Source organism: Acanthopagrus latus, chromosome 21 (assembly GCF_904848185.1).
Source record: "Acanthopagrus latus isolate v.2019 chromosome 21, fAcaLat1.1, whole genome shotgun sequence".
NCBI classification, from domain to species: Eukaryota; Metazoa; Chordata; class Actinopteri; order Spariformes; family Sparidae; genus Acanthopagrus; species Acanthopagrus latus.
Window position 1 is genome coordinate 28,075,953 of NC_051059.1, and position 23,703 is coordinate 28,099,655.

The 23,703-nt window shown below is 45.7% G+C and overlaps 2 protein-coding genes and 1 non-coding gene across 6 annotated transcripts; 1 reads left to right on the forward strand and 2 right to left on the reverse strand.

Annotated features, from left to right (window-relative positions):
• Positions 1-676: 676 nt before the first annotated feature.
• On the reverse strand, positions 677-4,454 carry LOC119010732 (zinc finger protein 664-like). Its single transcript, XM_037083121.1, has 3 exons — positions 4,055-4,454; positions 2,802-2,940; positions 677-2,620 (listed from the first exon to the last, which is right to left on the reverse strand). Exons 1-3 carry the CDS (start codon positions 4,076-4,078, stop codon positions 1,281-1,283), a joined length of 1,503 nt encoding a protein of 500 aa, XP_036939016.1. The 5' UTR covers positions 4,079-4,454; the 3' UTR covers positions 677-1,280.
• Positions 4,455-6,014: 1,560 nt separating this feature from the next.
• Positions 6,015-6,125, reverse strand: LOC119011934. The gene has a single exon (XR_005072300.1). It is a non-coding gene; the product is annotated as a small nucleolar RNA SNORD89 (small nucleolar RNA).
• Positions 6,126-9,571: 3,446 nt separating this feature from the next.
• Positions 9,572-22,763, forward strand: LOC119010731 (dynein heavy chain 17, axonemal-like). 4 transcript variants are annotated; one of them, XM_037083119.1, is made up of 22 exons: positions 9,572-10,021; positions 10,738-10,925; positions 11,020-11,206; positions 11,817-11,916; positions 11,991-12,076; positions 12,279-12,404; positions 12,508-12,666; positions 18,161-18,232; positions 18,458-18,625; positions 18,701-18,817; positions 18,894-19,144; positions 19,255-19,447; positions 19,786-19,932; positions 20,027-20,132; positions 20,245-20,348; positions 20,427-20,546; positions 20,639-20,782; positions 20,905-21,069; positions 21,150-21,386; positions 21,504-21,673; positions 21,784-21,943; positions 22,667-22,763. In XM_037083119.1, the coding sequence occupies exons 1-22, from the start codon at positions 9,677-9,679 to the stop codon at positions 22,670-22,672; spliced, it is 3,351 nt and encodes a 1,116-aa protein (XP_036939014.1). In that variant the 5' UTR covers positions 9,572-9,676; the 3' UTR covers positions 22,673-22,763. The 4 variants fall into 4 exon arrangements, with proteins under 4 accessions (XP_036939014.1, XP_036939011.1, XP_036939012.1 ...); XM_037083116.1 differs by lacking the exon at positions 22,667-22,763 and adding an exon at positions 22,049-22,639; XM_037083117.1 differs by lacking the exon at positions 22,667-22,763 and adding an exon at positions 22,067-22,639.
• Positions 22,764-23,703: the final 940 nt, after the last annotated feature.

Sequence of the window (23,703 nt, forward strand, 5' to 3'; positions counted from 1 at the left end):
AAACATTAAGACATTAGACTGTGATAAAACTGAGACTGGTCCTCACACTCACAGCTTAGTCAGATTACAGCCACAGTTCAACTCTGCTGCTCAATCAGACAACTGCAATTATCCCAGTATATGTGCCGGTGAGAAAATCAAATTACTGGCCGAAGCATGTACGCTAGGTGGCGCTGTGCCCATTTCAACTAGTGGTAACAGAAACACCTCCGGCCGACCTCTTTACGTCACCAGCTGCCTCAGCATTCAAGACAGATGGTGTACGAAGAGCGAGACGAAGCTGCATCTTTATACACATCGTATATGGTGTACATGATAATTACACACACTAGATGCACAATGATGCTCTTTCTTGCGGTGATTTCGGAGGAAAGACACTGCTGCCGTCCTTCTACTTCCGGCTCATGGCCCCGGGGAAAAAAAAACCTCAAGCCTGTGCAGAACGCAAAATCCGATCCAATGGAGCGTATACATGCAGGAGTAATGCGACTATCAATAGAATAATCTAGGAGTTTTAATCTGAATATGAGAAATCTGATCCGGTCCGATTTTAGTCAGACTAAAGGTGTATACAAGCATCTTAAAGAGCCGATCATAGTCGGACTAACGCAGTAATTCGGTTTTCTCAAATGTCATGTAAACGCACTGAAAGACAGAGAAACAGTGAAACCTCGGCTCAAACTGATGTTAATGGTTTATTTGACTGAAAACAAAAACAAAAATGTTGAACTGCTCCTTTAAAATGAGCTGAAGGTTGTTTTTCACTAAATGTCTTCTAGTGTTTTCTCTCTAGTGTTTCTGGAACAAGCAGCAGTGATTCATGTTTATTAGTGTCAGATTCTGAAGATGTTTGTGAGCAGCTGACAGCAGCCAGGAAGTATCAGTTACATCATCTGTAGAAGAAAAATTCATGACAATGATAAAGTATGACCATCAGCTGAAACTTTGTCCCCATTTTCACTTGATGCTTCATGTAGTAATCAGCGTCTATTAAAAGTGTTTTGCAGTTTACTCATCAATGTAATAGATTACACTCTTAAAAACATGATGATTCTCCGGGAAGGTCTGCAGAGTCTTTGCTCTCTGATCTCCAGAGATAACGATGTCATCAAGGAGTGACGTCACACTGAATCACTCACAATCTGAGCAGATCAGTGTCAGCGTGTCTTCACCTGTCCCTCCACCTCACAGCAGCTCTGACTCCTGCTTCCTCCTTCTCCTCCTGCTGAGGAAGTGTCTCACCGTCCGGACTTCCTCCAGGCATCTTCACGTCTCCAGGCTCACTTGGTCGGCTGGTGGTCGGTGAACCTCTTCAGGTGGTAGCGCAGCACGCCTTTAGTTTTGAATGTCTTGCCGCAGCTGCAGGCATGCGGCCGCTCACCGGTGTGGTCGAGCTGGTGGACGCGCAGCAGCGAGCTGGTGAAGAAGAACTCTCCACAGGTGATGCAGTAGTGGCTCTTCTCTCCAGTGTGTTTGGACCTCTGGTGGCTCAGCAGCGAGCCTGACGTGATGAAACTCATGCCGCAGTCCCGGCAGCTGAATGGGCGCTCACCGGTGTGGATCCTCTCGTGGGCCCTCCAGGAGTTGTGGTAGGAAAATGACTTCTCGCAGTACGAGCACTGGTACAGCTTCTCCTTGGTGTGGCTCAGCCGGTGCATCTTCAGGTAGTGAGCGATGGTGAAGCTCTTCCCACAGTCGTCGCAGGTGAACGGCTTCTCGCCCACGTGGAACAGCGTGATGTGAGACCTGAGGTGGGACGACTGGGTGAATCTCTTCCCGCAGGTGGTGCAGAGGAACGGCCGCTCTCCGGTGTGGGTGACCATGTGGGACTTGAGGTGGGGCGACTGCGTGAACCTCTTCCCACAATCAGTGCACTTGTAGGGTTTGAGTCCGGTGTGGGTGCGGTTGTGCAGCTTCAGGCCCTGCAGGCTGGAGAAACACTTTCCGCACTCGGTGCAGTGGTAGTCCTTCAGGTCCTCGTGGGTCCTCTGGTGGCAGCGCAGGCCACTCAGCAGCTTGAAGCCTTTGCCGCAGGTAGGGCACTTATGAGGCTTCCTGCTGGAGTGAGTCACCTGGTGGAGCTTCAGACTCTGAGGGTTGCTGAAGGTCTTGTTGCACTTAAGGCAGGGCAGCAGCTTCGGGTTCTTGTGCGACTTGCGGTGGAAGTTGAAGCCCTGGTAGGAGACGAACATCTTGTTGCAGACTTTGCAGTGGTAACATTTCTCCCCTTTGTGCACCTTCAGGTGATCATTGAGCTCGTCCTGCTGGCTGAAGCCGTCCCCGCAGAACCAGCACTTGAAGGGTTTGGTTCCCGAGTGAGTCCGATGGTGGGTCTTCCAGTCCCTCTTCAGGGCAAAGGTCTTATCACAGTACGAGCACTGGTAGGGCTCCTTACGGTCGTGGATCTGCTGGTGGAGAACCAGGCTCATCAGGGTTGGGTACGTCTTCCCGCACTGCCAGCACTCGTTGGCCTTCTGTCCTCGGTGTGTCCTCCGGTGAGCTTCCAGGTGAGACTGCTTGTAGAAACCTTTGTTACAAAGAGAGCAGTAGATCATCTTCCTGCCTGTGTTGGTGGCGTTGTACTGCCTGGACTGCTGCTTACAGAGCTGAGGATGGTCATCTGTGAAGACACAGACGTCAGAGGAAGATAAACCAACATAAAGAAGTGAGTGGAAGTAACTTTATGTTGATAATCTATCAGCATTTTATTTCTTCTTAACTCAAGCAGCTGCACGAGGAAGCAGAAATAACTGATTAAAATCTGAAATGTCTCAACTCTGATTTCAGTTCAGATTTCTTACCAAGAGACAGGAAGTCCTGCCCCTGCAGCCACGCCCTGCAGTCCGTCAGTTTGACGGACAGCCTCATGAGGACAGGATAGGACTGGATCTCCACGTCACCGTCAGGCTCTGTTTTTATCTGAACATCTTCAGCTGCGTCCTGAAATTTAAAAACCATGGAAGGTGTCACTCAGGCTTCTGGATCATTATCACCATATTTCTCACTTTTTGAAAATATTGATCAGTGTCAGTCTGATAGAAGACGAGCTCCACCTCCTCAAAAACAATGTCCTGCTTTACATTAATGATGAGTCACAATCATGTGACCACGTCACAGCCTGCAGGGACACTGCCTGCACACCTGAAGAACATTTTCATAATTCAAGTTACAGACTTCTACTGGAGGAACATTATTAATGCAGGACTTTCAGTTGGAACTGAGTATTTTATGAGCACCATTACTGCAGTACAGAACCTCAGTACAGAACCATAGTACAGGACCTCAGTACAGAACCTCAGTACAGGACCTCAGTACAGGACCACAGTACCGGACCTCAGTACAGAACCTCAGTACAGGACCTCAGTACAGGACCACAATACAGAACCTCAGTACAGAACCTCAGTACAGGACCTCAGTACAGGACCACAATACGGGACCTCAGTACAGAACCTCAGTACAGGACCTCAGTACAGGACCTCAGTGCAGAACCTCAGTACAGGACCTCAGTACAGGACCTCAGTACAGAACCACAATACGGGACCTCAGTACAGGACCTCAGTACAGGACCACAATACGGGACCTCAGTACAGGACCTCAGTACAGAACCACAATACGGGACCTCAGTACAGAACCTCAGTACCTCCTCTTACACAACAGAATAAAAAGTCATTATCATCGTAAACTGTGTCATCCCTTCAGGTGGACCGCAGGCCTCCACCTCGACCAAACTCCATTCAGAATCCGCTCGTTTTAATGCTGAGTTTAAGAGAAGCTTTACTGGCTCTGTGCTCTTCACCTGAAGCAGATTTCTATCATGTTGAGGCCGAATTGACCAGAGATCCGCAACAATGTGTTCCGTCCTGTCTGAGTCAGTTAGCGCGGTGCTGAGAGGAGCAGGCTGGCTCTCTTATTATCGGCCAGTTTATGAATGGAGTTTGGCGACAGGTTGTCTCCCCTCTGATCTGGAGGCTAGCTCAGTTAGCTTAGCTCAGCTAACAGCTCCGGTGTGAACCCTCCGGTTGGAGGAGAACGGTTGCTCTGTCGGTGTGTTTACCGGTGAGGCCGCGTCGGTGTCCATCCCGCCGGTCCCGCTGCTCAGAGAAGATCCGGTTGTAAAGTTGTCGGTTGATCCAGAGGAGCGAACAGCACCAACTTCTTCTTCTTCTTCTTCTCCTGCAGCAGCAGCCGCTCGGGTCAGCAGCTGGCGACTTCCGGGGAAAAGTTCAACCTCCCGAAAATTAGAAACGGATAAAAGTAAAACAAAAGAAAGAAAACCTTAGAGCTTCAAGAAACTGATCGATACAAAGAAGAAAAAAGATCTGATGCCAACGTGTCTGTGAGGGTTCACTCTGGAGATCTATGGATGTGATCAAAATTGATCCTGAGCTCATTGATAAGATCTGATTTAAGGGGCGGCGCTTTCGAGGAGACACAGGTGTGACACCTGCAGCCTGCAGTGCTTTAACAAAGGAGAAGACACCTGAGACTCAGTGTTCTTCTCTTCCAGGACAGGGGTCCTGGTCCTGGTCCTGGTCCAAACTAAATCAAAAAAATCTATGTAATGTTGTGACGACTTCACTGTCTGCTAATTAAATGTGATGTGATAATGAGGTCATCAAACATGTTAAACATTCTAACAGCTCGTCCTGATGAGTTCAATCAGCTGAGAGTCTTTATTAAAACTATGAACAGCAACAAGTTCAGAACAGAATAATCCCAAAACCATCAGCTGAGCAGTTCTGGCTCTTTAACCTGGAACCTGGTCTGGATTCAACTCAGACAGCTGAGCTGCAGTCATGGACACGACCCGGTTTTAAATCTTTTAACTTAAGCTAAACAAAGTTTAGAGTTGAGATGTTAAATAACCTCTGCAGAAAGAGACAGTCGGCAGATGATCATCTGTCCCGTCACACAGCAACCGTGGGTGTGACTCACTTTAATCCAAACCAAGTGATTATATTTAACAGTGAACCCTTGAGGCTCCGTGAGTGTGAACAGCTTGGTTCTGGTTTCCTGTGTCTGACATGGTGTCACTCGACTGTCCTGACAGTTTGTTGCAGTCTCTTCATAAAAAGATGTCAGACTAAACGATCTCTACAGGTCAGGATTTGCTTCAGCCTGGAACTTGCTGTGTTCGGTCTGAACCAGTCAAAGGAAATGCACACCCATGTTGGTCCAAAGTGACGGTCCTGTCCAGAGGAGTTCAAAGTTATGTTCTGAATGAAGGTCTGAAACTAAGATTTACCCATCAGCTCCATGTGAAGAGGAAACAAAACAGATTTAGTAAGAAGTTAGTTTATTGAACATGTGATCAGACACATTTAATACTGTACACCACATTTTATTAAAGTGAGCTCACTGAAACAAAGTTCAGATCAACACTGACATTTTGTCCCATGAATATTAAACTCAACATTATAGTGTTATGAGTTAGTTCAGGTCACGTGTGTCACTTCCTGTCACACAGGTGTATGATGTCATGTCATCTGTGATGATGACAGTTCTGTTCACTGACAGGAAAGCTGAGGTCAACTGAAGTATCAAGACAGAGTTTAAAAATGTTGTCAAGACTCAGGACACAAACACAAATGTTGATAAAAAGCTTGTGTCTCATGTTGTAGTTTACACTTTTATTGAAGTCTTGTTGTGATTGCCCGACTTCATTCTGCAGAAGTTACACCTCGCGTCAGGAGTCGCTGAAGGTCAGCTGGAGCCTGAGAGGACCAAAGAGACAGAATCAGAATTATTGATCTCAAAATCAGTTTGATGAAATAAGAGCTCATGTTGCTTTTAACTGCATCCGTCTCTACAGTAACTGGAGTTGGTTCAGTTGTCTGGCTGATGTACGAGTCCATTTCCATTTATTGTATTGTTTATTTTTTTTTTACTTTTACAATATTTCTGTTTTTGGCTGTGATGAAGAAATTTCCCCATCTGCTGGACATAATTCTGATGTTCTAAAGTCCTCAACTATTCAAATAAACCGTCTGATCATGTGACCCTCAGTCAGCTGTGCTGGGATCAGACAAACGCTTCGGTCAGTCTTTGTCAGGGCGCCCGCTCTGAGAACACACTGCCTGAAGGGGGCGCTACAATTCGGCCTTTTGTTCACATCATCTCCCAGCAAAGACTGACCACTGTGACATCACATGCCGGCTGAGTGAGCTGTGATTGGACAGGAGTCTGAAGAGTGTTGCTGTGCTGATACTTACCACTCTGACATCACAGCTTCCTCTTCAGAACGTCACCGAGGGCAGTCTGTGTGAACCAAATCGGAGATCAGAATAACTCGACAGGAAGTGACGTCAAAGTAGAGCCCAGCAAACAGACGTTTTCAGCTGCTAATGACCTAATGCTAACATATGCGTAGCATGCAAATGCTACATCACAGCATGACAGATCTGTACATGAACCTTTGGATCAGAATACGCTTCGGTCGGGTTTTGTCACGGCCCCCCCTCGTGAACAGACTGCTGTGGGGGGGGCTTCAATCGGCCTTTTGTTTCATCACTTCCAGACAGACCTGGTGTAGAGCACATGGACCCCCAGGACCTGGACCAGACCTGATCTGGTTCCACTCTGCCCCGTGGGTTTGGTGTGTTCAGTGGATCTCACCTTCAGCTCCCCATCCGAACAGCAGGAGGCCAGGTCATGGAAGCTAGAACAGTGAGGGGAAAAAAAGAAAAAGAAACACACACCAATCTGTTAGTCTGGTCTCAAAGTTCAGACTTGGTTTGAGTCAGTCCTGGATCCAGGGTGCAGGTCCTCACCTGGATCACATGTCTTCACTCTGGATTACTAATCATGTGTCCTCTTCAGGTTACAAGGTGGACAGGAGGTCATGTGGCTCAGACACTTTACATGTTATAATCTGTATCAGATATTCCATCAGCGACTTTAAACTGATTGTTGTTCTGTATATGTGACATGATGTCTGTCCATCCTGGAGAGGATCCTCCTCTGTGGCTCCTCCTGAGGAGTCTTCCAACTTTAGGTTCCCTGTTATAGAGGCTTTTCTCCTCAGCATGTCAAGTTTTCCCTCTCTTGAGTCGAGTGTCTAAAGAAAAAAGGATGGTTCACTGTGCAGACTGTAAAGCCCAGGAGGCCGTGGGGTTGTGATCTGCGGCAAAATTGATCTGATGAGGTGAAGCAGCCATCACCGCCACCCGCCTGACTTTAATATCACCACATCCATGTTTGTGAGAAGACAAAAGACCAGAAGAGAGCTGACACACGACCGGTACCAAGCCGGACCGGTACAGATACACGACCAGTACAGGCACACGGACCTGTACGGAGACGGACCGGCACAGACACGGACAGTAGAGCCGGTACAGCCAGTACCAGTACTTAAGTCTGCGGACCAGCCGACCGCCCTCTGTTCAAACATTCCCGCCACAGTTCGTTTCTCAGTTCGGCTGCCTTTTCTAACAAAGGCCGGCTGCTGCCTGGTCCACAGAGAAGCTAAAGCTAACGTTAGCTTCTGCTGCTCAGCGAGCGGCCTCATACAACTCACCGGTGACAAGTCTGCCAACCGACAGAGACCGGGACCCACCGACCAGACAGAGACCGGGACCCACCGACCAGACAGAGACCGGGACCCACCGACCAGACAGAGACCGGGACCCACCGACCAGACAGAGACCGGGACCCACCGGACAATCCTGCAGTTTGAGATCGGCGTGTCGGCGTCGTATTTGCTTTATACGACCCAGCAACCAATCATAGGTCGCTATTTTTCTTCTTCGGGTGTTAGTATCAAATAGCTCATGTGAATGGCCGCCATCTTCTGGAGTGGAGTCAGCCTGATCTCCGACCATAGACATATATACACAGATATACTCATATATATACTTATACACAGATACATATATACACAGATATACTCATATATACTTATACACAGATACATGTATATACAGGTACATCTATAAAATTAGCTGTTTTCAGTTCTGTTAGCAGTGAAGAGATAAGCTCTATGACAGAAGCTTATTACATTTGATAATGTAAACAATAACATTTCATGATTCAAAAAAGTAAAGATGCAGTAGGCTACAATTATGAATATGAAACATACATATATAGCTATTATTATTATTGTTATTATCATTATTGTTGGAGCCACTAATTGTTCTGTAATATAATTTCAACATTTATTTATTTTGTGATATTATGTTTTAATGAGTACCAGTTTGTAAATTAGTCTGATTACAATATTAGCAGCATTGTTTTTGTGATTTTGAATTTTTGATTAGGCTTTTGTTTTGAAGGCACTGGCACAGGTGAATCTATATATCTGACTGGGCAGGTGGTGGGAGGCACTGGGAGGGTTTATGGTTTTTGACCAGGTGACAGAGAGACGCAGATGCCATCGTTCATTGATTGCCACTCAAAAGGAAAATAAACCACAAACTTGAACATCCTGGTTTTCTTGTTGACATGTACTGAAGACGTCCATCTATGTGTGTTCAGAAGCCAAAATGCATTAAAAAAGCTTTTTCACAGAGACACCTGTGATTGTGTGAACAGAATTCAGCGTGTTAAAGTGTGACAGTGGACTGCAGTCAGACGTACGCTCTATTGTTTACAGGCCGAGGACGTTATTACCTGATATCTTAGACAGGTAAGATACACATGTGTGTGTGTTTTCTGTATACTCATGATTTAATGTTTTACAGTGTATTTGTCACACACACACACACACACACACACACACACACACACACACACACTAGAGGTAAGATCGGGCCTAAAAAATCCAGCCCGACCCGACCCAGGCCCGCAGGCATTAAAGCCCGACCCAGCCCGAGCCCGACCAATTAACTTGATTTGCAGGCCCGAGCCCGAAGCAAACCCGAAATTTCAAGATTACGTTCACGAAATGTCCGCAAAGCCGTGCGCAAAGCGTGCTCTTGCTCTGCGCCTCCTGTTTAGTAGTAGTTATATAGCAATTACCCTACAGCGCCGCCTTCTCTGTTTTATCCAAATTATTTATTTACAATAAGTATTCCTTAGTTTAGTGTCCACACATCGTTTTAGTATACATTTTTATAAACATATATTTATTTAAAAAAAAGTCAGCGAGAGAGAAGCCCGAGCCCGACCCGACCCGAATTTCGGGCCGGGTCGGGCTCGGGCTCGGGCTAAAGTTCTTACCTCTAACACACACACACACACACACACACACACACACAAACAGCAGACAAGATTAGCTGTTAGCTTGTCAGACTGAAAGAAGAATTATCATATCATCATAGAATTGAAATGGAAAGATAATAAAGATATCTATATGTATAAAGCACATACAGTATAAATATAAGCATAAGCACAAACTATAAACACATGTTAACACAAACAGTGTGATATCATGATGAATCTCATGAATCTGGGAACATATTAAGACAAAGGAGTAGCTTAACACGAGGTACTATAATATGAATACGTTGTAAATATATGAACATCATATATTTTTATGAACATCATATATTTACGGTAAATAATAACGTTCGTCTTCATCATGTGCTGAATTTTCCAACTGTAGAGAAGGACTGTGAATGCAGCACCAACTGACCGTCAACCGTCAGGCCTGCGAGGACAGACGGACATTCTGCTGTGATCGCTGGAGAGGACACAGACAGACAGACAGACAGACAGACAGACAGACAGAGAGACAGAGATGGACGGGGAAGACAGGCGGTTGGATCCGCTTAAGAGTTTCACTGTCAACAGTTTCAGACTGGACCCTGGAATATGGCGGGACCTGGTGTCAGAGGAGGAGAGTCAGGTGATGTTGAACAGTTTCTTCAACACTCAGGACTACTGGACCCTGTTCATATTTCAGCACCCGGACTCTGGACTCTCCTTCAGCCTCCACTTTCCAAAAAATGTCCAAACTAAAGTCATCTGTGTCTCTAAATCTGGACCTGGAGTTCTAACCAAAGAAAACACCAGAGAGAGTTTAATAATCCAAGAAGTTCAGGGAGAGGACGCCTTGAGCTTCATCATCGCTGTCTCTGAGAAGGTACCAGCTACAGCTAACAGTTAGCTCGGGCTAATTCAAGCTAATGCTAAGTGTGAAGTTATGGCAAGGGAAGCTAAGGCTAACATCAACTGAAGCTAACTAAGGCCAACAGTTGAAATCTTGAGCTAAATTTGAAGTCATGGAAACAGAACATGAAGTCTGTTGGTGTGCTAGCCAAGACAAATGTAGGTAAAATAAGGTTAAGGATGATGGACACATCAATGTAAATGAGCTAAGGATAATATAAAGATTAAGGGTAAGGCTAGCTGTACATGGCTAGGTATGTTCAAGGCTGAGTCAGGTAAAATAAGCTAACATTAAGGCATACCACATTGCTAATATTAAAGCTAGGAGAACTCAGTAATCTGAAGCTAAAATCAGGCTAATAGTTTTTTCAATCAATGATCTGAAGAGTAGGTAAGCTAAGGCTAAAGCTAAGGTTAGCGATAACAGTAAGGACAGCTACAGTACACTAACTGTGCTAGCCAAACCACATTTATTTAAAATATGGTTAAAGTTAAGAATGACATTCACATCACTGCAATTTGAGCTAAGGGTGCAATGTCAAGGATAACTGCCTAAAGCTAGGAATGTTATGGCTGTTTTAGGATAGCTAAAGCGCATGCTAAAATTAAAGCTGTGTCAGCTAATGCTAAGTGAGCTAAAGATATTTGATGTAAGTTGAGGCAGATGTAAAGTCTTGTCCTTCCCCCCAGGTGACCTGCCCGTTGCTTAGCAACCCAGAAACCAGCAGTACCTGGGCAGCAGGTGTGGCTGAGGAGGCTTTGAGGTTCATGGGGAGACAGAAGAACGAAGCGCTGGTGATGAAGGCTCACATAGAGGGACAGACCTTTCTACCTCATCCTGGTGCTCTCCATGACGACGCTCTCCATGACGACACTCAGTAAGACACAAATGTCAACATCATCATCTCTGTTGGCAACCAGTTGAGGCACCGTCTAAGTAAAGCATGTCGTAATCTCTCCCACTTCTAACAGGAGGCTGTCAGACATGAAGCTCCTCCACAGCTGTGATTCGATGATCATAGAGTGGGCGGAGCTTGTGTCCGAGTTCCTGCAGCAGCACTCGTCTCAGCCGGTTCTGGACGGTCTGAAGCCGCTTCCCTCAGAGGAGTTTAACTTCTGGAGGAACAGGCTGAACAACTTGCACTTCATCCAGCAGCAGGTGATGATGTCACACTGATGGCAGGTGATGATGTCACACTGACAGCAGCCTGATTGAGAGGATTGCTGTGTCTCTGGATGGTCTTTGTTGCTTTTAAGGTCATGGGACCTATAAGTTCTGCACTGTAGTTAACTGGATGTGTTTCAGTTTGTTGAAGACGTGTCACCTCTCATCCAAGAGGCTTCTTACATATGGTGGGAATGTCCGTACAGTGTATGGGAGTGTCCTTGCACAGTATGGGAGTGTCCTTACACCGTGTGGGAGTGTCCTTACACAATGTGGGAGTGTATATACAGTGTATGAGAGTGTCTTTACACAATGTGGGCGTATCCTTACACAGTGTGGGAGTGTCTGTATAGTGTATGGGAGTGTACTTACACGGTGTGGGAGTGTCCTTACACAGTGTGGAAGCATCCGTACAGTGTATGGGAGTGTCCGCATATATTGTGGGAGTGTCCTTACAGAGTCGTTAAGGACATGTGTCAGCTCTGAGTGTCAGAGTTGTTGACCCAACTGGCCTTCACTTAAAAGTATGTAAAATAAAAATATATAAGTGATATATGCATAGCTCTCTCAGATCTCTGTTTATTTCTTGCTGGTGTATGTTCAGCTGATGAGTAGCAGAGCTCAGCGGGTGGCGTCCATCGTTCAGAAGGCGGAGAGCGTCTACTGGTCCACTCTGAGAGACATTCACAGAGATGTCCAGGAAGGTAGACATCATCCGTCTGTGACATATTTACTAAAGACTGCTGACACACAACTGACTGTGATGTCCTCCTCTCAGGTCTGAAGGAGGCTGAAGATGTGACTCTGAATCTGACTGGTCTGCAGGAGAAGCTGGAGCAGGTGGAGCAGGTGGAGTACCAGCAGGTACCTGAACAGCTGCTGTCTGATCTGATGTCACGTTTATGAGCAGGTCGCCGGTAGAGGAAGAAGATCTCAGTGTTTTTATCTGAAACAACATTCAACTCGAAGCAGCTGTAGACCTCATCTGGCTCCACAGACCTGATCCTGTACTGGTATTCAGTGTGACATCATCACTGTGACATCATCTCTTATGTTTGATTGGCAGCTGGGGGCCAACGTGGCTGCTGTGATGGAGGCGGTACGTCAAGTATGGATCCGGTCTAAGTTCTACTGTGAACCCTGCAGGATGGTGGTTCTGCTGCAGGAGATCTGCAACCTCTTCATCCAGATGGTACTGACAATGTGTGTGTGTGTGTGTGTGTGTGTGTGTGTGTGTGTGTGTGTGTGTGTGTGTGTGTGTCTGAGATCATCAAAATCTCCTTTATATTCCGCAGAGCAGGGAGTTCCTGCGTGTGGAGGAAGTGATGCATGGTCTGGTGTCAGACCCTGCTCCAGTCCTGGATGATGTCAGACTGGTGATCCGGACGCTGCAGACCTTCAAAGAGGCCTACAGTCAGTGCAGGACTCAGCTGGAAAGTCAGAACCAGAACCAGGTACAGCTGCAGACCATATGACACATGCTCCTGCTTCCTGAGTTGAGACATGGTTCTTGAGACTCCGGTTTGTCATGTCTGAATGTGCGTTTAACGGTTCCGACCCAAACCATCTTGCAGCACATGAAGTTTTTTAGTTCCAGTGTTTACTTTGGTCTGTCTGAGTTGTATAGGACAACAGAGTGGAAAGACATGAATATAAGCTTATGCCATGTGTGACAGATATAAAAAAAGTTTCAGCTCCTTCACATACACAACATGTCATAATAAGTAGCCGAATATACATATACACAAACCAACATAGACAGCCACAGAGACAAACAAACAGTGCTGTCTTAGACATAAACAACCATAACAACAAGAACATCAGGGGATGGAGCCATATCATTCATAAACAGAAGAGTCATATATGATATACTCAAATAAGAATAGGGGGAATCACCCCAGAGACAGCATGCAGTTTTAACATTCCACCACAGCAGCATCATTAACATCGAGTGTAAAGTAATTCAGGTAGCCCACTATATGTTGATCCATGTTGTATTTTCTCACTTACGGTCTACCATACCCTTCAACACAATGGTAGCTAGTCTTGAACCAATATAAGCCAGGAACGGGGACCAGATTCGATAGAATAACTCAGTCATACATCTGGACCTGTATGTTAAGTATTCCATGGGCAACATGTCAAAAATAACCTTATGCCATCCAGCTATTGTGGGTGGTTTACAGTCTATCCATTTCAGCAATATGTTCTTCCTTGCACAAAAAGTGAGAATAGAAAAGAGTCTTTTGGCATGTGCACTTTTAAGTTGTCTGCCAGTCCAAACAGTAGACTCACCGGATCTTTTTTTAGGTTTAATGTCAAAAATTAACTGTAGTCGATTTTCTACATCTTTCCAGTATTTGTCAATGTATCTACAAGTCCAGACACAATGAATAAAACTCCCTACCTCGACATTGCACTTAGTGCACAATTCTGATTTACTGTTATCTAGTTTGTGTCTAAACTGGGGAGTGATCTGTAAACTATGGAGGAGTCTAAATTGGGTTTCTCTTGCCCTATTATAGACTGAGATGTTGTTTGCTGATTCCCATATCTGTCCCCATACGGCCTCGTCAACATCCATATTCAGATCATTAATCCAATCTCTGCTCATAAAAGCAGGTTTACCCCTGTCATATTTAAGAAGTGCCTGATATCCAAGACCCAGAATACCTTTCTTCTTGCCTGCAGTGATTATCTTTTCCGGTGGGGAATGTTGGTAAGAGATCCCTGCTTCTTTTTGACTGTTTAAAAAACCTAAAAATTCATTTTGTGGAAGATTGTACATTTTACACAATTGTAAAACCCTGTGGTGTCCATCTGAATGGGCAGTACAGAGAGGGAAATATATCTGTGTGGCGAAGACCTCCCAGAGGAAGTGCCTCTGATTTCGAAAAATTAATTTCGTAACCTGAGAATTGACTGAAGCAGCCAATCAGGTCAAGCACTGCTGGTATTGAAACTTCTGGCTTGGTGAGAAACAGGAGAACATCGTCAGCATACAGAGATATTTTGTGAGTTTTTTCACCAGCTGAGATACCAGAGGTAGAGGGCGCTCGCGTGATAGCTTCTGCTAAAGGCTCAACAGCAATTGCGAATAGTAATGGGGACAGAGGGCACCCCTGTCTAGTACCCCGATGCAGCTGGAAATAAGGCGATATCTTGCCATTGGTTAGTACAGCTGACAGTGGGTTGTCATATAATAGTTTCCCCCAGCTAAGAAATGTTTCACCTAGGCCTAGTGTCTCCAAGGTAGAAAAGAGATATGGCCATTCGACCCGATCAAAGGCCTTCTCTGCGTCCAGATTAACGACTATACAGTCAAGTTTTATAGACTGGGACAGCTGGATAACATTGAGAAGCCTCCTCATATTACTACATGAATTTCTGCCAGTAATAAATCCAGTTTGGTCATTATTAATAATAAGAGGCAAGATTGTTTCCAGACGCAGAGCGAGAGTCTTGGACAACAACTTAAGATCTGTGTTTAGCAAGCTTATAGGCCTATAAGACGCACATTCATCGTCAGCCTTTCCTTTCTTCAGTATAGGGCTAATATTGGCCTCTGTTAGTGACCTGGGAAGAGATCTATTTTTCAACTAGTCATGAAACATATTGAGCAAGGGTTGTATAAGTAATGAGTTAAATTCTTTATAAAATTCACAGCCAAATCCGTCCGGGCCTGGTGCTTTACCTGCTTGAAGAGAGTGTAGAGCAGCCTTAACCTCCTGCTCTGTCATCGGTCCATTAAGTGTTTCTCTCTGTAGATCTGTGAACTCTGGTTGGACCAAATCAGACAAGAATAAATCAGAGAACTTCTGATCTGGCACAGGCTGGTTGCTCTCATATAATTGATTGTAATATGCCCCAAATACTTTGTTAATATTATCTAAATCGATTCTTCTTTTACCTCCACCATCTTTAATAGCGAAGATACAACGTGAGTCAGATTTCTTATTAACCAACCTAGCCAGATATTTATTAGGTTTATTTCCAAATTCATATTGCCTCTGTCTTGCCAGTCTGATACTCTGTTCAGCTTTGTGTGTGAGTGAGGTATTTATAGAAGCTTTTACAGTCAACATTGCTTCAATATTGATGTCTGAGGGATTTTTAGCATATGTTCCTTCAGCCTCTGACAATTTAGTCTCCAACTCCCTCTGACGCTGGAGCACTTTATGTCTTTTAGTTTTCACACAGGATATTATTAAGCCCCTAGAGTACGCTTTGCTGGTCTCCCAAAGGGTAGAGGGAGAGACATCAGGTGTGTTGTTAATTTCATAAAATATTTTCAGTTCAGAGGTAAAATAAGAGATAAAGTTTGGGTCACCAAGTAACATTGAGTCAAATTTCCACATCTTAGTGGCAGGAGTACTTCCTTCGAGTAGAAGCTGAAGGAATATAGGACTATGGTCTGAAATTGTGATATTTCCAATAGAGCAGGAGGTTACCGGACTCAGATTAGGTTTAGGAATAAATAAGCAATCTATTCTTGAGCTACTTTTATGGACACTTGAGTGAAAGGTAAAATCCTTCTCCCCTGGGTGCGTGGTCCTCCAAACATCTAAGTATCCCATCTCCTCGCATAGCTCCAGAGTTGCCCTGGCTCTTTTGGTGAGGGGCTGTGTCTCTGAAGACGATTTATCCGTTAGAGGGTCCAAGAGGCAGTTAAAGTCCCCCCCCCTATTATTGCCCGTTCACATTCCAACTCCGCAAACTCAGCGACAGCCTTTGTTATTAGCACTGTTGGGTGGTTAGGGGGATAGTATATATTCATTACAGTGATGCTCTTGCCGAATAATATACCTTTAACAATAACGTAGCGTGATTTATGAATTAAAATACATACCCCTTGACTATTGGAGGCAAAGGATGAAAAGAAAACCTGAGCCACCCATTCATGCTTCAGTTTGACATGCTCTGTATCTTTAAGGTGAGTTTCCTGTAAAAAAGCAATCTTAACTCCTTCCTTTTTAAGAGATGATGGAATTTTCTTCCTTTTAACTGGGTGGTGAACTCCTCGCACATTCCAAGAGCAAAATTTTATATCAGCCCCCATAAGGTGTAGCTATCAACATATCTATTGCTGTAGATTATATGGATACTGTCTCTCCTGTTCATCATTTTAGCCACAATCCCAACTGGGGTAAGGACTGTTCTGTAGATAATGCTCTTTAACGTTCAATACAGATTTAAAACAATATGAAACCATGACAACACTCCTGTAACAACTATATACAACTACCTTTACTGGGTCCTGGAAGAGAAAAAAACGATAGAAAGCCGAAAAAGAAACTAAAACCCACAGAGAGATCGCCTAGGTGCGATTGTTTTGTTTTGTTTTGAGAAAAAGAAAACCGTAATGAAAAGAATGAGTATGAGTTATCATAGTAACATAACAACTTTAGATAATATTGCCTAGTGAGATAGAACATCAAGCTCCTTCCTGCAAAAGTTAAGTGTACTGACGTAAGTGTCCATCTCTCCTAGGAAACTTAGGTGAATATATACCTTGTTAGAACAACAGGCAGACTGTCCCACTTAGAGGGGTTAAATCAGACAATGATAGCACTCACCACAACCATCTATGACAGTTTTAGAGAGTCAGTATATGCAGACACTTCACCCGGAGTGTGGAATGTTTTCGTGGAGTCGTTCACCGTGACCCTGAGTAAAGCCGGGTACAGCATGGCGTAGCGAGCCCCGGGGATGTTCTGCAGCTCCCTTTTAACAGTCACAAATTCCCGTCTCCATTTCAGCGTCTCCGCAGCAAAGTCTTGAAATAAATATATTTTGACTCCCTCGAAGAAAACCTCCTTTTTACGACGTGCAGCCTCCATAACTCTGGCGGTCGGAAAAGTTGTGGAACCTGACGATCATGGTGTGGGGCAGCTTCGATGTGGCAGACCTGGGTATACGGTGAGCCCGCTCCAGTTTTATCCGATCTGCTTTGGCCTCGATATCCAGGATCCGGGGGATCCACTGCTCCATAAACTTCACTGCGTTGCTCCCCTCCACTTTCTCACCGAGTCCCAGGATCCTCAGATTCTTTTGCCGGCCACGATTTTCCTGGTCCTGAAGACGCTCTGTTAGCTCCACAACTGACTTCGTTAAGCTAGCAACCTGCTTCTCTGTTTCAACCGCAGCATCTTCCACCGCTGATATCCTCCTCTCGGCTTCGTCAAACCGGACACCAATCTCGTTAAGATGCTGCGATATGTTATTATTGATACTGTGCAGCATACGGTCCAGCTTGTCATCAATCAGACTGGTGATGTTAACTGTTGCCATCTTGGCAGGGCAGCGACTTCTCCGCGACGGACTTCTTAGCCTGTTTCGAGGGCATTTTGCTGGTCGAATTGCCCCAAAAGTGCTCCAGAGACATTACACGGAGTCGATACTCCGTATGGACTTAGGTTGTGAAAAATTAGTAGTTAATATCGAGAAATAAACGGGAGAAATAAACGGGTGTGCCGGAGCTCCAGCAAAACGTGACTACCCGCCTGCCTGCATCACCAGAAGTCCTGTCTGAGTTGTTGTTCTGACTTCAGGGAACGTTCACGTGAATTTTCCCAGTTGTTAAAATGTTTTTGTGATTATTCTGACACAAAACGAACGGCCGGCGAGTGTCTGACACAGATTCTGCTGTGGCTCATGGGTACTGTGCTACTGAGGCTTCTTTGGTTCAGTTAAAATGAGCTCAGGTGTGTTTTCCTGACATGGAGGATCTCAGTCTGGATCCAGGTGGACGGGAGAGTTTCTAACATGACTTCAGTAACCCTAACCCGTGAATTGTTCAGGAGGAGCTCATCTAATCGTCTCTTAGACCGTGAACACGATCATGTCAATCATGTGGTTACCATGGTAACATCAGTACATTAGTGCAAGATTTTTTTCTGATCAATCAGACAAGCAGAAGCAGATAACTGTTGACAATGTCTCACACAGAGCTGGGACTTTCCTTCACACCTGGCCTTCTCTCACCTGGACAAATTCCTGACACGTCTGCACAGCATCCAGGTACACAGGCATGCTCACACACACACCACACATACATACACACCACACATACACACACACACACTGGTTAGTAGTTACATCATCTGGAACCAGAACAGGAGGACCCTGCTCTCTAACAGGAGTTCTCTGTCCTGATTGGATGAAGGAAGCAGGGCTGTGACAGTAAACACTTGGTTGCTGGTTTCAGTCCTGGTTTGTGTTTGTAATTCCTCTGTCCTCCTGCAGGAGGTGCTGTGTGACAGTCTGCAGCTCCGTCAGCTGGATCAGACAGTCCTGTCCGGTGTCAGCAGCAGGATGTGGACTGACGTGGTTCAGGGCGTGTATCAGGACTTCCTGTGTCATGTGACGGATCTGTCCCAATCTAACTGCGACCCCACTGACCCTGACGACCAGGTGACTGCAGCTTGTGTGTGTGAGGATCCTCCTGTTTGACTCTGAGCTGTGAGTGACTCTTCCTCATCTTCCTAGAGCTTTCAGCTTCACCTGGATCAGTTTCTGGTCCAGGTGTCAGACCTGGACAGACGGCTGGTGTCTGTCCTCAGCAGAGCCTTTGAGGACTGCTGCGTGTCTTCATCTGCAGCAAAGGTACGAGTCTATAACTCCTCCAAATGACAGCAGCTGCAGGGAGGCGAGTTCCTTTCTGACCTGGTCTCTGTTTCAGCTGGTGCAGATGTTCAGGCTCATCCTGGACCGTCCTCTGATCCAGGATCAGCTGCATCCTCACCTGATCCGCCTGGTGGAGATGGTACTGGTGGAGCTGGATCAGACAGAGCTGCTGTTCTTCAGTCAGAGAGAGAAATCAGAAACATTCAGCAGGTTCAGTCCTTCTGCTGCAGCCAGACTCTGCTGGACTCAACAGCTCCGACTGAGAGCTGAGGACGCTCTGAACAGCTACAGGACCATCCAACACTTGTAACAACTCAGATTACTGTCCAACACCTGTAACACCTCAGATTACTGTCCAACACCTGTAAAATTACACTTTATGATGTATTCAAAGTCAGCTTGTGTGTTGTGTTCAGGTGTGTGGACTCAGGTGAGTCCCAGCTGGTGCTGCAGAGGTTCCAGAATGTTGTTGACCTCCTGCAGGACTTCAGGGACCATGTGAGGTTGGACTGGAGTCGTCAGCTGGACTCAGACTGTGGATTCATCCTGGAGCAGCCTCTGATACAACACAGCCAGCAAGGCATGCTGGAAGTTAACTGCAGCCACAAGGTCAGTCAGAAGAAGGATGTAGCTGCCGCCTCCACTCACCTGACTCTGCTGCTGTTACCTGGCAGAACAGGAGCTTATTGGCTGTGAGTGACGCTGAGCTGCGGTTTAACTCTAAGCACAAACCAGCTGATGTCACTGTCCCCACACGTTATTCAGTTTTTAAATTAGTTTAACATAATCAGCATTCAGAGAACTTTAAGACTCAGCTTTAACTTTTATTCAATTTTATTTATTTATTTTTAATTTTACATACAAAGTCTCGCTTACAGGATCATTACCTCATTCAAAATGTGTTTGTGTGTGTGTGTGCGTGCACTTGTGTATGTGTGTATGTCCAGCTTAAGGGGGTGCTCAGGGAGCTCAGGTGTGTGAGCAGGGAGGGAGATGTGGAGCTCCACCCCCACACTGCTCGACTCCTCACCTGTAGAGATGACGTCACACATAGCTACCTGAGCCTGAGTCACATGGTGTCCTGCTACAACCAGGTACATACACACTCACAGAGATTTGAGAGCTCTGAGATGAGATGGTGGTGAAGATGAAGGTGGAGATCATTTCAAAGGTGTGGTCCTCTTTCAGGTGGTGATGGATGTCCTGCAGGTGGAGCTTCCTCTGATCCAGGACCAGCAGCACGACCTGAACCAGACTCTGTCCATGCTGCAGACAAACACCTGGAGCTGTGAAGGTGACACGCCACATGACACGCAACATGACACGCCACAGAAAGTGGCTGTACAGATACACAGCAGACACAAATTGGTGTGTGTGTGTGTGTGTGTGTGTGTGTGTGTGTTCAGGTGTGCAGCACCTGGTGGAGCAGCAGAGAGAAAGAGTGTTGATGTTCCACTCTACAGTATGCAAGGCCAGAGCCAACATGAATGACATGATAGGCATCATCCAGGTGAGCGACCTCTGGTCAGTGTGTTTATCTGTGACAGTGTAAGCAGTGAGGCAGGAACTTTGCTTACTGCACCTACAGGGCTGGGCGGAGCTTCACCTGCTGCAGCACTCAGGTGAATCACTGCTGGGGGGCGGCGCTTCAGAGCAGAGCTACAGACAAATCAGAGAGGAGGGACAGCAACTGCTCCTGTTAACACAGGTAACCACAGATCACACCTGAGGAGCAGGGGGTGGAGTAGAAAAGAGAGGTGTGCAGTGCATGTGCTGAGGTGACTGCTGCTGTGTCCTCAGGTGAACAGAAGGCTGTACGGAGTTGAGGAATCCTCTGAGTCCTGGATCCGGTATCTGGACCACATCGATGACCGACTTCAGCACGGACTCTTCCAGCTGCTGCTCAGATCTCTGCGCTTCCTGTCAGACAGCATGAACCCACAGGTACACACACATGATCCAACAGGTTCACACACCTGGACCTACGGGTACACACACAGAAACACCTACCGCACTGCTAATCTCTGAACATGACTGTGTGTGTGTGTGTGTGTGTGTGTGTATAGACCTGCAGAGGTCCGTTGGTGGCGGTCCGTCTGCAGCTGCAGGAAACAGGAAGTGTGTTTGAGCCGTCAGTGGGCGGTGACCTCCTGAAGACCATCATCACTGACATTTACAGAGCAGCAAGTCTGCCAGCCCGGATCTCTATGAGTCGCTATGACAACCTCCAGGTGACTGTGACATCACTCTTACAGTACACATGCAGCCTTGATTTCTGGGAAGTAAACTAAATTAAACCTGCAACTGTCAGGAGTCTCTGCAGCAGAGCCCAGATCTCATTGCATTGGAACAGGAAGTGATGCGTCACGTGGTACAGGTGAAAGAGGAGGCGGAGCATCTGAGGGCGGGGCTGGACAGGTACTCGTACCTATGGCTGAATGACAGGAAGGAGATGATGCAGGAGTTTCTGACCTATAGCAGACAGCTGGGAGCTGACAAGCTGGAGGCCGAGGAGGCCCCGCCCACCCTGAAGGACTTCCAGAGAGAGGTGAGATGCACCTGTCCAGGTGTTCTACTCTCCATCTGTATTGTTTTATTATTTGTTACCTGTGTGGGTGAGGACTCTGGTCACTCTGATTTCACCTGGTGTGTTGTGTCGCCTCAGATCGAGTCATTCCACAGACTGAGCAGAGAGGTGACTCACCTGGATGATGTCATTGTTCTGCACAGCTGGCTGCAGGTCGACCTTCGACCCTTCAGAGACTCCCTGCTGTTAATTATCCATGACTGGAGCCACATGTACACAGAGTTCCTGCTGGACTCAGTCAGTGACAGGTAAACTCACCTCAGACCTGCTGGACTCAGTCAGTGACAGGTAAACTCACCTCAGACCTGCTGGACTCAGTCAGTGACAGGTAAATTCACCTGTGTACGTATGTGTTCAGTCTGGAGCAGGTGAGTCGTCGTGCTGATGATGATGACGTTGATGATGATGATGATGATGATGATAAAGCGCCCTCCTCCAGTCTTCCTTTAACAGAAACCATCCTCCTGCTGGAGGCTGCAGGAGTCCAGCTTCCTGAACACCTGTCAGCACAGCTACAGGTAATGACATCACTCTGACAGGTTTGGTTTATGATGTCACCTCCTCCTGTGGTGTATTGAGGCTTCCTGCCCTGAGTGCTGTCTGACAGGACTGAATCGCTGCAGTCTGTTGCTGTGTCTCAGTTCAGGTCTGCATCCTTCAGAGGAGCATTTGAAGGCCAGTAACATCACAGCACTGCGCGAAGGCTGTCCAGTCCGAAGGCTCCTCCAGATGCTCCTTCTTTTCCCTCTTTTTGGAGGATGCACCGCTACAATCCTTCGCGGCCTCACATATCCCAAGATTCTTTGTGGACCCGAAGAAGAAAATGCAGACCCTGAATTGAGACACAGCCGGTGTCTCACTATGACTCCGCCCACACCTGCTCAGAGACAGGAAGTCACATCATATTCTTTTTTAATATTTACTGTCTACTTTTAAATCATTTTGTGTTCAATGTTCTATTATTAATTTAGCTGATAGATAACAGTTTAGATGTGTGATTTACTTACCTGTGCATACACCTGCTCACACCTGCTCCACCTGTTTGTTCCAGCACTCATCTGTGCAGTTCAATGACTCACAGCATCAGTGCAGTGTCAGCAGGTCCTTCTGTGGAATCAGACACTTACAGTCCACTTGTGTTAGTTTGAGTTTCCTCATGTTACTTCTCCTACAGTGTGACGGTGCATTAAGGAGCATCATGTAGTTCACAACATTCATCTGTCTGTTTCTGTTTGTTTCAGTGTTGATGAAGAGGATTACAAGATGTCTGAAAATGAGATTTGTTATAAAAGAAAAGATTGTTCAAACTAAAGATTAAAAGTTAATGAATGAATCACAGTCTGTTTAACATCAACTCTCTGACAGAAAGTGTTGAATTCACAGAAGTTTAATCAGTGAGGGTTAGGTAAGTAGGGAGACTGAACACCTGACGTCTGACTCACCTTCAGGTCAGTCCTGATTGGTGCACAGAGAACTGTGTGACGTCACTTTTTTCTAGAGAACCCCGCCTACTTTCAATCAGAGCAGACGAGAAACAGACCTTAAACGATTGAACGAAAAGTGTCAGTATAATCAGAGACGAGTATTTAAAATGTTAAGAGTAAAAGCACTGCAGGGATACATATAATAATCTAACTGTGCTTCAGAGCCAGTTTGAGGTGATTCAGTTTTACTGTATGTTAACTTATGTAAGTAAGTTCACTTCTACTCTGTTACATCTCAGTGGGAAATATTGTACTTTTTACTCCAATGCAGTTACTTGAAAAGTTGAGTTACTTGTTACTTTACAGATCATTTTAATTTCAAAATCATTTAAGTTTATAATAAACCTCGCAACGTTAAAGATTAAACCAGGAGTATTCAGATCCTGAATGTGAGTGAAAGAAGTAGAGTCGTGCATTGAAAGAGTAACTCAGTACTACAGTATAAGTACAATGTTTGCCTGAGAAAAGTTTAAATACTCAGTAGAGGAACAATATTGTGCCAAACTGACATGAAATGGAAATAGTGCCTGAAACTCGTACATCAGTGTTTGAGTGACTTTTCCTAGCAGGGATGGAATGTAACTGAGTAAATCTACTCTAGTGATGTAAAATTACTTGTTCTTGAGTATTTCAGATTGATGAAGGTTCTCAGTCATCCAGGTCCTGGTACCTCTAGGTTCTGTACTGTAGACAACTGGACTTGTTTCAGTTTATTGAAGACGTGTCATCTCTCATCCAAGAGGCTTCCTCACTTCTCACTAACTGTTAAACTGTGTGGGAGTGTCCTTACAGAC

Bases quoted from the DNA above. Each gene is read 5' to 3' on its own strand.
- LOC119010732 (XM_037083121.1), bottom strand. From the start codon at position 4,078: ATGGACACCGACGCGGCCTCACCG. The intron at 2,941-4,054 runs GTAAACACACCG...TTTAAATTTCAG, and splicing joins ACACCGACGCGGCCTCACCG to GACGCAGCTGAAGATGTTCA. The intron at 2,621-2,801 runs GTAAGAAATCTG...GTGTCTTCACAG, and splicing joins GCAGGACTTCCTGTCTCTTG to ATGACCATCCTCAGCTCTGT.
- LOC119010731 (XM_037083116.1), top strand. From the start codon at position 9,677: ATGGACGGGGAAGACAGGCGGTTGGATCCGCTTAAGAGTTTCACTGTC. The intron at 11,207-11,816 runs GTGATGATGTCA...GTGTATGTTCAG, and splicing joins TGCACTTCATCCAGCAGCAG to CTGATGAGTAGCAGAGCTCA. The intron at 21,070-21,149 runs GTGACTGTGACA...TGCAACTGTCAG, and splicing joins GTCGCTATGACAACCTCCAG to GAGTCTCTGCAGCAGAGCCC.